The 13812-nt window shown below is 31.9% G+C and overlaps 1 protein-coding gene across 2 annotated transcripts in view; it reads right to left on the bottom strand.

Moving 5' to 3' along the window:
• Positions 1-8935, bottom strand: part of LOC128184116 (tumor susceptibility gene 101 protein-like) — an 80616-nt gene extending 71681 nt beyond the window's left edge. Inside the window, exons 1-6 of one of the 2 annotated variants that reach the window (XM_052853461.1) lie at positions 8815-8935; positions 4662-4746; positions 4454-4519; positions 4019-4182; positions 2974-3184; positions 30-952 (exon numbers count right to left, since the gene is read on the bottom strand). In XM_052853461.1, coding sequence (XP_052709421.1) covers positions 744-952; positions 2974-3184; positions 4019-4182; positions 4454-4519; positions 4662-4746; positions 8815-8856 — 777 coding nt within the window. In that variant the 5' untranslated portion in view covers positions 8857-8935 and the 3' untranslated portion in view covers positions 30-743. Of the gene's footprint in view, positions 1-29; positions 953-2973; positions 3185-4018; positions 4183-4453; positions 4520-4661; positions 4747-8814 lie in introns of those variants that run through there. The other variant, XM_052853462.1, reaches the window with a different exon arrangement.
• Positions 8936-13812: the final 4877 nt, after the last annotated feature.

Genomic DNA, 13812 nt, shown 5'->3' with positions numbered 1-13812 from the left:
GCGAAAACCCACATATAAATTTGTAAAGATAAGACACAATTTCTTATTCATATTTACTCTCCCCATTTTATTCCGGAAAGAGTAACTGACCATTTTATACATGTGATGTGTCAAAAGTGCGAATTTTTACATATAATATACATACTAACACAAATAATAAAATGTACTCAAACTTTAACAACCTAGATCATTCAAACATTTTTCTTCGTTAACCTTATCATGCATTTCTTCATTCGCTATTTCTATTTTCTTTAAAAGTATCAAACAATCAATTTATAAAAACATATTACAATTAGGTAGAGAGATATATATGTTTATATTTATACATTTTATAGAAACATTCATAAGTGGTTTATAAAAGAAAAATATACATACATTTTTAACATTTTATTATAACACTTGGGTTGAAATGAAAGATCTTTGAATAGAGAATGAACAAAAAACGAAATATCAAAGTATTATAATTACATAATCATACTAAAAACCTCACTCTATAGTTCAGGTTAACCATTTTAGAAAATAATAAAGCGAATCGTTGAAGATTCAAGTTACTTTATAAGTTTGCATTTGATCAGATTAAAATTCTATATAATTTCCCAGAGTTCCATTTTTTTAAATATTAAAATTGGAGATCATAACACGTCTACATGAATTCCAACAACTTAAACTATTGATGAGACATTTTTATAAAAAATCAAAATATATAGATTATGAGAAAAGTATGTTCATTGAATTAAAATAGTTTATCCATTAAGGCCATAATTTTTAATGTGCTCTGCAGCTAAGATACATTTCCTTCTTTGACCTATGTTGAGTCCCATCTCCTTGAAGTCGGATTCAGTCATAGAACAAAACGTCTCCACGCAATCGACGCCATGTTCTATCAATGTATTCATTATGTCGTCAAGCTCGAACCGTTCCATGGTTTGGAAGAAGATTTCCAAATTGTAGCCTGAAATATAAAAATTTTATTGCAGAAAAATGATTTTTCCATGCATAATGCAGGCTTTCAAGTTAGCACGATCATTGCAGAAAAACTAGCACAGCCTGCTAATTGTCTATGAAATCAATAAACCCGATATATGTTCGTAGTTTTTTAGTAACAGCTGTTAATTTCAAAGATGAATATGAAGAGGGAGACATTGCAGAAAAAAAGTGTTTTTGCAATGATAGCTACCTTCATTACCCGTAATAATCATAAAAGAAAGCATTTAATTGTTTATATTTATACTTTTTTAAACAAATTAATAAATTGATGATAAAAAGTAAGTAAAATTACTTAAATTATTATTAATGTACATTTGTACATTAGGTTAAAGAAACAGCAAAATCCGTTATGGGAACTATATTCTGACATTATCGTGATTAATTCATGCAGTCGGTGATGTTTCTTAGGTCGACAAAATTATAAAAAAGAGCGGTAGATTTCGGTCATGTCCGTTTCAAAAGAAGTATGAATTAAAGAATTAGAGGGAAACATACATGTACTTAGTGGATGTATACATTATAACTCATAGGTCATATGAAACGATTTCTAACAATATATAGGATTTTATTTCAGAAATATAAAGCTTGGTATAAACGAATGTTAAAATACGCGTAGTAAGATTTTTTTTGCCTTTGCATTACTGAGAAATAACCGTGAAAACACAGCACTTGGAAAAATTTAATCCGCTTATCATTCTTGATTTTGTGAATTTATGACGTCACACAGACCTACCGATGTAAAAATGCATTAATACTAGTGTAATTTTACAGTAGTTTATTTGATTTTATTTTTGCATATATGAGATCATCTGATATTGTTGTACAGATTAGTAAGTTTTAATTGGTCATTATTTAATAAAACTATCAACTGTTCACTAGTGTAATATCATGATGAATATCCCGTACTGCAGTGAAAATTTAACAAAAAGAAATGCTTAACCATTAATGAATTATCTTAAACCTTTTTAAACAGAAACATCTTTTTCTTCTTCGATTAGTATAATGATTGAGCAACATTTAAAAAGACATTTTACAGTTTACCGCCGAAATTTCTACTATCATTACTGAACAAATAGAGAGAGAAAGCAAAGAGTTATCTTTTCTTGGGCGAAGAGATTGGGTTTCTGCAGCAGACAGCGGTTTTAATGGGATAAAAACGCTTTTTACCGAGTTTATAAGGAATATTTGAGTGTGAACGTGTTTTTTGACAACATTTGCAACATTCCGTGCGAAGATTTGCGTAACTTTTGTGAAAAAAAATGTTTTTTGACATTGTTTACAAATCGTGTCCTACTTTCGATTCTTCCCTTGTGTATTATTATATATATGTCATAGAGTGTAGAGCGGATACGATGCCCCTGTGATGGAACCCTGGAAATGATATAGATGTTCAACATATAATCATATTAATATTTTACTAAATTCAAACTTATTGAAATCCTAAAGCAAAATCTTTTATTCTTCATATATATAGGAAGTAGAAATGAATTATGGGTAACCAAGTGATAAGCAAGTGGCTAACTCAGTTAACACAGTGTTAGCTAACCAATGCGTTAAATTGCTTTTGATCAACAGAATTTAACCACTGCGTTAGCTAATCACTTGATTAGGATTTAACATGTCGTTATCCTTAACACGGTGTTAAATTTAACCACCTTTCGAAAAACCGGGCCCAGATTTCATAAAAAATGGTTGTTTTAAACATGATTTTAATTGTGTCTGCCAAAGGTTTAAGCCCTGGTACACCCTATGAAACAAAGAAATTGTTATGAAGCATCATTTAAAAAAAATATATCTCGGCTTTCATAAGCAGCTTTCATTTACTGCGGTATCCGGTAGTCACGTTCAATATTTAAACCAGTGAAACGAGGGAAAACAAGTATTGATACGAGATAGTATAGTCTGACTCAAAAAATAATTGTACATAAACATTAGTTACCAAATCAATGATAAAACTTACAAGCTAAGTAACACTGAACAGTTTACCTTGACCATGTATTGGTGCCTGTGCTGCAAAAGGGTTGAATGTAGTCTCGGGGTCGATACATTGGCGTGATACACCAGGATATTTACCGGTCCCAGGATAGCTGTTAGGGGATGATGACTGAGTCATCTGCGACTGCTTGGAATATACTGGTGGCTCCTCTCCAAACACAATGGCTAGAATCTGTATCAGTCCCAACAGGTCAGATTGAGGCTAAAATTGTTTGAAAATGTACAAGATTCAAATCATAAAAATGTTTTAGCACTACCTGCAGTTAAAACATTCGTTTTCTTTTAGAGAACGTTCATATCATATTGTACAATATTATAAATTTTGACTGGGGTTGAGGGCAATATTGATTTTATTAGCCCCCGAGGGGCTTCTTTAATCAATGTTCCCCGAAAACAGGATCAAAATCTGTTATATGAAGAAACACAGCAAAAACCAAGAAAGAAAGAATTTAAAAACAGTCGCCATAATTTTCTCAGTTCAACATGAAAGTTAGATATTCAATTTTGCGGAAAGTCCATTGAAACTACATGTATATTGACATGTCAATATTGTTCGAGCAACATACTAGTATATTGTAATATTACAAATAAATATAGAGTTCTACAATGAGAATATACTACAGAATATAACAAAAATATAATTATTAGAATATCACATTGTAAACATAATGGCTAGTTTTGAAATCCAGAACGCGATTTCTTTATCAAAATTGTCACGTAGACCTATAATATTATAATTATGTTTTGTCATGAACCTTTGTTGTTTTATGGCAATTTTTATCATGTCATCGCATCTGAAGCGACGTCTTAATCAAACCTGTAAACAAAAGAAGAAATTGTAAACAGCACGCATCATAAATCTAATCTAGATTCATGTCTCTTGGTTTTGTTCTATTTAATTATGTACCTACCAAAAGATTCAAAAAAGTATATCCTCTCTCTCTCTCTCTCTCATTCTCTCTCTCTCTCTCTTAAACGGATAACTGTATTTGAATACCCACAATTTTGCGTTAGTTAAACTCTTATTTTGACTCACAAAACGCCAGTCATGGAGGTAAGGCAGGTCTACTTTCCCGTTGGAGTCCACATGTCTTCCAGTTTTTATTTGCATTGTACTGGTGGGCTTCACAAACACCATGGGAGGTTTGTAGGGATGTGTGTCCATAATCCAAACACAAATAGGAATGTTGTATATACTGCCTATGGCAAAACATCGTTGTGACAATTCACACAATCAGTAATCATATTCAAAAGTATTTTCAAATGTGAAAAAAAACCTAATTCATATTATCAATATTCATATCACTAAAGGCGATATGACTTCATGAAATGTTAGCACGAGTTCTTTTTCGTAATGTTGATGAGAAACCGATTTTCTTTTTATGTGACACTTGATGTATGCCGATAAAATTGATTTGTATATCTGAATGTAGAATGTTAATTAGAGTTTATAATAAACATATGCAGGTACCTTTATATGTAACAGGTATTGTTCCATCCAAATGCAAAAGTTCTTTTCTATTGCCATCATTAAATACTGAAATAAAATATGAAAATATAATATAATATTGATAAATGTAAAAAATGTATATATAGTATAAAAGGCCATATTGTATAGATCAACATTAATGTAATAATATTATAAATTACTAACACTGTTATATAAAGCATTGACTTACTAAACAAATCATGATCCGGCCGTAAATCTTTAAAATGAGTCATGGCGTTTGTCACATCTCTCCTGGAGATGTCTGCGTATCTATACTATATGTAAATAAAAAAGTGAACTTAATTTAATTTACAACGAAGTTTCAACAAATGATAATAATTTGTAGTTTATACCTTTCTATGATTTATAGATTTCTTTGTTCTTACAATAAGTTCTTGGAATGACCTTTTTCCTAAGGTGTTTTATTTACCTATCCCGTATTTCATCATAACTTTCATCATTTAAAAAACCCTCAAACTGTAGGTGACAATGCATTGTCAAGTAATAGCTATAAATCAACATTTTGGCATTTCTCCGATAGTTAGAGTGTTAGAGTTACCAAATGTGAAAAATGAAATTAAATACCTTCACATACATTTTTTTTGTGTTATACATGAAGCTCGCACAACAGAGTCAATGTTCTTTATACAACTGTAATCATAATTCGTTACGAGAGAAATAAGTGTATGGATAGATGGGTGCTGGTCACTTCGCCCCAAAGCCAAAGCGCCCCACGCACGAGCGCCCCAAATTTTCTTGGTGCGCGCCAAGTACGTTTCACGAGCGCCCCAATTATATTTCACGAGCGCCCCAAATGTTTTTTTTTTTCATGATTAAATTTTTTTTACGTACGAGCACCCCAAAGTCACTTTCGCTTATTCCTTTTGGTGATACCGAATACAATCAATGTATACATACAATACACACAGTGTATAATAGTACATGGAATACACACATCTAATCAAAGGGGTACGCGACGAGGCCAACGTCTCCCGCGTGTCTGGGTACGTTTTCTCCTGATACCGTGAGGATAACCCCTCCCTTGACACCTTTTAATGTTTCCGAATATCCCCTTCTATTACTCTTCGAAAGGTAATGTTATAATACATTACATATATGTAATACAAAATAAATAATGACACACCCGCGGCCCATTGGACCTGCATATCACTGCAAATACAATTATAACATATAAAATACACATATTACGCATTGTGGTTTTTTAAAAATTTTATAAATAATGATTGACTGTAAATGTAAGCTTCAAGAAAATATTTAGAGGTTTGCACGGAAAATTTGACAGTAGAAGAACAATATAGTCTAAATTTGACATTACAGTACTAGTGTTGGATTATATCCGACATTATTAAAAAAATTTCCTATGTATTTTTGGGCGCTTTGGATAATAAGGTGTGCGTTTAATGAGAATCCATCGAAGGTTAATTAAGACTTATAAGCAAAACCATTTTGGGGCGCTCGTGAAATTAAACCAAACTTGGGGACTCATACACCAACGTTCATTTTAGTTCAATATAGAACCGCAGCAATCTCTTTTTTGGGCGTTCGTGTAAATGATGCATATTTTACGTAAAATTGCGATTCTCCAACATACATTTTAAAGCAAAATTGGGTTTCAAATAATTATAACACATATAGTCAGATATTAACTTTATAGCAACATAGAATGCTGATTTGAGAGCAAACTTAGGTAAACTTATTTTGGGGCGCTCGTGAAAATGATATCCTAATCATAATATAGTTTTTAACAAATCGGAGGCAACTTTGGGCGCTCGTAAAAAAGATTCTATGCAAAATCGAGGCATTACATTTTTTGGGCGCTCGGAAAATGATATCAAGAATGTGTTCATTGAGATTCTTCGAAGATTTTAAGCCATAATCAGGAAAACCATTTTGAGGCGCTCGTAAAAACGTTCCCGATTTTAGTACAATCTTGGAAAATCTAAATTTGGGGCGCTCGTGCAAATTATCTAAGACGTATGTTGTAAAACTAATTTTACTTTGGGGCGCTCGTGAATACATTTTGGGCGCTCGTGAAACGTAATTGTGGCGCTCCAAAAAAAAATTGGGGCGCTAGTGCATGGGGCGCTTTGGATTTGGGGCGATACGACAGTAACCCGGATGGATATATGAATAATTTCTTATGTGTGCTATACATTGATGTTTTCATAGCAACTTTGAAATCATTTCATATCTTAAGCACATAATATTATCATTATATCTATTGTTTTGTTTATTTTTGGGGTTATTTTTTCAAAAAATCTCCCGTTATCTGACTTTGTAAACACATTTAAGTAAACAGTTCGTAAATCATTAGATAACCCATTTGCAGGTGTCACTACAGTAATTCACTCAAAACATGGCTGAAGCAAGATAATTCCCGAACTTTGAATTTGAATTTTTTTGTGAGATGAAATACAATTTGTAAGATGTCTGACTATTCAGGTTTTGTAACAATGCGAGGTCAATGGAGGGCTTAGGCTTGATTTTCAAGCAAATATAACTTTGACGTAAACAAAGTCTTACGCCTTGTTAGATACACGTGTGGTTTCTTGCTACTATATTGTTTTTGCCAGAAAATTGAAAAAAAAAAGTTTTTTAAAAAGATGTCGAGATGGTTTTTAATCTGTATCTAAAAAAATGTATAGTAAAAATTAATACTGTAATGACATCTGCAGTGATATTGCACGATATTGTGACCGCGTAAATTTTACGGTGCTAGAGAATTCTACTGGATCTGCACCGGTCGTGTGCAGTACGAACCGAGTGAGGGAATGTTTGCGTAAAGGGTATACGGTTGTGGCGCGCTGTAGGTCGTAAGGTAATAACGAAGGGTAGGTTTGCCGTATTTCCGAAGGTCCACCAGTATACAGTTCCAGAGAAATAAACAGGCAATTGATGCAGGATTCCGTTTTTATTGGTCAAGACTCAACGATGGAAACATTATAACAATTTAACAGGCAGACATATTACAAACAAGTCGGATATGGCCAGTAGTGGCCTCCGGACTCAAGACTCTGGGTGAGTCGGACGTGGCCGAGGCTGGCCGCCGTACTCCAGACTGACGATTGACATATTGTACATAGCTATATATAAGAATCTGAACAATGAGTATAAATTGACAGGTGATGACATAGGTAAGCTGCGTGAAAGGTTCACAGATATGAAATGATTAAATAAACTCAATGAGTCTTTGATGTCCAAGAAATGTAAAACTGATAATTGCACATTGTTGTTTAAAGGGGCATGGTCACGATTTTGGTCAAATTTCATTTTTCTGTTTTTATTATTTACAATGCTTTATGAATGCATTTCTAATGATCAAATGAAATTTGGGTGCCCGTCGATGAGTTTTAAGCAAGATACAGGGCTCCCAATTCTTCGTCATGTAAACAAGGCTCGTGCCCTGTTTTTGTTTACATAGGTTCAATGTACCAGTAAAAAATCTTTTTCAAGATGATTTGTCTAGATTCTTTTTAAGCATAAATAAACAGTTCCTAACCATAAACACATTCATTTTAGACCTAAAACTAGAATTTTTACTTCAACATTCAAAATGTAAACAAAAGCTTTGTTTACATAGCGAGAAATTGTAAGCTCTGAAACTCGCTTATAACTTAACAAATGACACTCAAATTTTGGTTGTCAATTAAAAATGCCTTACTGAAGCATTATAAACATTAAAATCGAAAAAAATAATTTTTGACCAAAATCGTGACCATGCCCCTTTAAGAGATTAGCAGTTATTGAGACATGACACTCTGTCTCTTTGAAATCACATATAGAGTCCGAAAAGTGTCAATCACAAAATAAACTTGTAACTTTGTAAGAAATAAATTGTGATAAAATATTACGAAACAGAAGTTGAATTTTAAAAGTAAAGTCCAAAATAGAGTTATAATTAAACAGTGAATTTTGCACGGTGATACTACATGTTTATAAGCAAATACAGATCTTAGCACGTTGTCTCTAGTTTGATACAGGGTTTAAATTACATATCTCTAATTCCAATTAATCGTTACTTTTATGATTTGTCACAATCAGAAGCAAGAAAGGATCGTGCGTACTTGTAAAAGATGAAAGGTTGCGGACTTTTTGTATACTTAAACATGTTTCAACATATTTTACCCTATTAAACACATGGTAATGTATATCAGTAAAATCACTCCGCAAAGTCAACTTTTTTAAAATCAGAAATAACATGTTAACACAAATTCTTAAATAAATAACTGCGAATTGCAATTCACTGTGTTTATTATGTTGCTATTCATGTAATTAATTAGTTTTCTAGGCTCCTCTGATAATCGAATCATTGACTGACATACCTTGCTCAATGCTTGCCTCAAAATCTGATCAGCACTTGCCATCTTTAGCTTGTGGTAAAGTTCCTTTTTGTTCTAACCAAAGAGACCAAACATAGGTAAATTCCATAAATAAACACCTGAGAGGAAATTTCCTATGATAAAAATAGACATCAAAATCACTTATCTATAAATAGAAATACGTATACCTTTAATAAATTTACTTGTAGTGTTTATTTAAACTATATATATGGCTGAGTTCTTTAAAATTATATCTTACTATTTTCGAACGATCGATTGTTACATCTTTTCACCATAGATTTTACAATATATTATTATAAGGCATACTTTCACTTTCGACGAAATTTACGTATACGAATTGACTTTGTAAGCTTTAAAAAAACATCCAATCGGGGAATAAGCACAACATTTTCCTTTTTTCATTTATTCAGATTTGAAATGAGAAGTACATGTACCTCTTACTAAGTATTTCGATATTCTATTTATATGATTAAACATATGCATGTGATATATTTGGTTTTATAGGCGTTATTCTAAAATAATTAATAGAACTGATATGAAAAGACGTGCTTTAAAGCTCAGAGGAATATTGTCAACTGTTTTTCTTTACATTCCTTTCAAAGTTATATTTCAATAAATGAATATTTAAAAAAATAGAAAATCTTTGATATATAAAAATTCCAAATGCTTTTAATATATATTAAACATGATATTTAAAGTGATAACGAATCTAAATACATTTTTCAACGCTCGACAGACTCGAAAAGTTAGTAAAGAATTTATCTTTAAACTGCGGAAAACCAACACAAAAACTAGTGAAGGTGAAATATAATTCTGAAAACATAGTTATTTCCCCAATTTCATTTTTCATTAAAGCACTATAGTTATATGCAAGAGAAGTAACAAGACGTAAGGTGAGTATGAAAAAGCAATTAAAAAGTTTGTTTAAGATTATGAATTGTCGTTATGAATGATTAGACTCACTTTAGAAATAATTTACAAACAGGTAAAGTTTAAATAAAGCCCATCACATTTATCATTCAAAGACACCATATAGATGTATATGTTATACTTCTAGTTATGTAATTCATGCATGTTGATATATGTAGAGGTATCGAAACTTTTATAAACTTATAGAAATGGCTATAATGTTCAACATACATATACCAAAATAATAATCAGTTCCTTTAACGGAAAGGAATACATGTATTATATAATATTTTCCTGACATATTCTGACGCCAATGATAATACATTTGTGTTTTCTTGAATCCCTTCCCTAAATAAAGAATATTTATTTATTACCATATTAAATTCAGTTACCTCAGTTGTTTTCTTATGCCGAGAAACTGTAGTGTTTTATTCATCTTTGCAAACATAAGGCTTAATCATAGACAGCTATGTCACTGCTTAATCATTGACAGTTATGCCACTGCTTAATCAAAGATAACTATGTCACTGCTTAATCATAGATAGTTATGACACTGCTTTATCATAGAAAGCTGTGTCACTGCTTAATCATAGACAGCTATGTCACTGCTTAATCATTATCAGCTATGTCACTGCTTAATCATAGATAGCTATGTCACTGCTTAATCATTAGCAGCTACGCCACTGCTTAATCATATACAGCTATGTCACTGCTTATAGACAGCTATGTCACTGCTCATAGACATCTATGTCACTTCTTAATCATAGATAGCTATGTCACTGCTTTATTATAGCCAGCTACGTCACTTCTTAATCATAAATAGCTATTTTACTGTTTAATCATAGACAGTTATGTCACTGCATAATAATTAACAGCTATGTCACTGCTTAATCATAGATAGCTATGTCACTGCTTTATCATAGCCAGCTACGTCACTTCTTAATCATAAATAGCTATTTTACTGTTTAATCATTGACAATTATGTCACTGTTCAATCATTAACAGCTATGTCACTGCTTAATTATAGACAACTATGTCACTGCTTAATCATAGATATCTGTGTCACTGCTTAATCATAGACAGCTTTGTCACGCTTAATCATAGACAGCTATGTCACTGCTTAATCATAGACAGGTATGTGACTGCTAAATCATAGATAGCTATATCACTGCTTAATCATAGACAGCTATGTCACTGCTTAATCATAGACAGCTATTTCATTGTTTAATCATAGACAGCTATGTCACTGCTAAATCATTGATAGCTATGTCACTGCTTAATCATTAACAGCTATGTCACTGCTTAATCCTAGATATCTTTGTCACTGCTTAATCATGGACAGCTTTGTCACTGCTTAATCATAGACAGCTATGTCACTGTTTAATCATAGACAGCTATGTCACTGTTTAATCATAGACAGCTATGTAACTGCCTAATTATAGATAGCTATGTCACTGCTTAATTATAGACAGCTATGTAACTGTTTAATCATATACAGCTATGTCATTGCTTAATCGTTGACAACTATGTCACTGCTTTATCATAAACAGCTTTGTCACTGAGTTCGAACATCAGCAGGAGAGTGTTCAACGTTCAATAAATGTTCAAATTGTCAGTTTTAAAGGCTCTGAGAACCATCTACAATAATCACACATTATAATAAAAATATGTAAAGAACATCTGCAATACTCATCTGAATACTTAAATTTTCCTGCAGGCAGCTATGTTGATAGCATCAGATAGAGTTACTCTCAGACTGATGAAGTCAAAAATTGACAACACAGTTCTTTTGGCGGTAATGTTTCATTCACGAGTGCAGAAAAAATACTATGCATTGATATTGCATTCCTTTAAAACTATAGACAAGTAAAATGGACACACTTAATATGGCCAGGTAGATTTTTTTAATTAAATAATGAGCAACTAAAATTTTAAATCTGAAATTAATATTATTAGTGTTACATTTATAGTAACTATATTATAATACTTATTATAAATTTAAAATATGATTAATCTTTATTTATCTATAAATATGTTTAATTATAAAAGATTTTCAGTTAATAGTTTTATAAAGACACGCCAATTTTAAAATTATATACTTTGTTCATCTGTAAAATAACCATTTATTTACTTATTTACAACACCCATTTTAGTCTGTCGACCCGACATTATTACAGAGTACTCGCACCAACCGAGATCAACATTCAATGGACCAATATTCAATGATAAGTACAATGTTGGTCCGATGTTGATCCAATGTCGTTCTACCAACAGCGAAATGTAGCCAAACTTACAACTACAAGCCAACGTTGGGCCAACCTAAGCATGCTATTTGGGAAAGGGGTTTAAATCATCATAAGTGGTCATGCTGTTTTGAAATAAACTGCATATTAATTTAGCTTTAATGAACGTTTGAATTCCCCGCCATTCACATAAGGCTGACATGATGTATAGTTGTTTTGAATGTAACACCAAAAATATTGATTATTTTAACGTAAAACCATTTATTCCGGTTTGGTAAACATATACAGCCCACAGAGTGTCTCTAATACTTGATATTGTCTAGCATTATGCGCGTCAATCTAAATAGCATAATTATGCATTTTTAGTTAAGGAGGCTCAATGATCGAGGCCGTTTTTAAGATTGTATTGTTCTCCTTTAGACGAGGAGTTCTTCACATAGAAATAGAAAAATAACAAAATTTAAAAGGTAAAATATATCTATTTTTTAACTAAATAATAGTTTACGGAAAACAAATCAAATCTCAAAGTTTTAGGTAAATCTGATGCCCAATTGGTTCGAACATTTGGCCTCCTGGAAAAATTAAAGTTGCTAATTTAATACCAATCAAAAAATCGAGTAAAATCTTTGTCATTGATTTGTAAATTAGGGGAAAGTCGACGGTCCCAAACAGATATTGTTTCGTATTTTCCGGAATTTGTAATTTAGTGCGAATATCATGATTTGCTAACACTAATACGATGTTAATGAAACAAACCGGAATAGATGGTGTAGATGATAACTGACTCATGTATACATTATACTTGGTTTTCTTTCCCTTTAAATTTTGATAACGATGTCCAGCTTGTCTTTGTTCTGGAATGAATTATATTGTTTTAAGGAGTAGAAAACTTGCATAAATAATTAAGTGGTGAAGACCTTGACCTCTGGTTGCGACCGAAACCTTGACTACAGCTGGGTATCATTACCACTTCAGGCTTGGTTGAGCTTACAACTTGCTGTTGATCGTCGATGGAAATTACGATTAACTAACGGTATTGAAACAGTCAGTTAAAATAAGAAATATTGGGCAAATTCATATTTTATCAAAAAATAATCTTGAATTAATTGTCGATCTTTAGTTAAAGACTTCTATATGTAAATAGAGCGATCAACATTTTAAAGTTCTCAAAACGTCTACTATCAATTCTGCTTTTAGAACTTGCTTTACTTGATAAAAGATTCACAAACATATTTCTACAATTTGTTATGCAATTTAAGTCGAAATGCAAAATCTAAGAATTGAAATTAGCTTTTAAACTTAATTATTTTAAATAAACTCCTTATGAAGATTAGTTATGTTTTAGTGAATGAAGAGCTACCCTATTTGAAAACTTCCAATAAAAGCACCCCCCCCCCCAAAAAAAAAAAGCCCTTCATATACTGTAAAAACATTATATTTGGCGTGTATTTTGTGAAAATTAGTTTTGAACAAGTTGGCGTGGATTTGAATTAGTGTATTTTTGAAAGCGACTATTCTTATACATATATGCATGACATTTGGAAATGTACTTGATTGAGCGGTTGCCGCGTTCCGCCAAAGGCGCTAAAAAGAATATACAGCCAAAGGTAGTACGCTTACAGTTAACCTTAAGCCCCGCCCTTTACTCTTATTGGCGTTTCCACAAAAGAAAATAATTTTATTCACCAAGTTCAACCGAAATAAATTATATTTCTGAACTGTTCTAAATGTTATATTATGCCTTCATATTTGTTTTGCTGCTTTGACTAGAACTATGGCTATGCAATTGTTAAAATTATATTAAGTGTTATGTGTTAATAGAGAAAAG

The sequence above is a fragment of the Crassostrea angulata genome, chromosome 5 (assembly GCF_025612915.1).
Source record: "Crassostrea angulata isolate pt1a10 chromosome 5, ASM2561291v2, whole genome shotgun sequence".
Lineage (NCBI taxonomy): Eukaryota > Metazoa > Mollusca > Bivalvia > Ostreida > Ostreidae > Magallana > Magallana angulata.
Note: the sequence above shows the minus strand (reverse complement) of the source record. Positions and strands in the feature narration are given on the sequence as shown.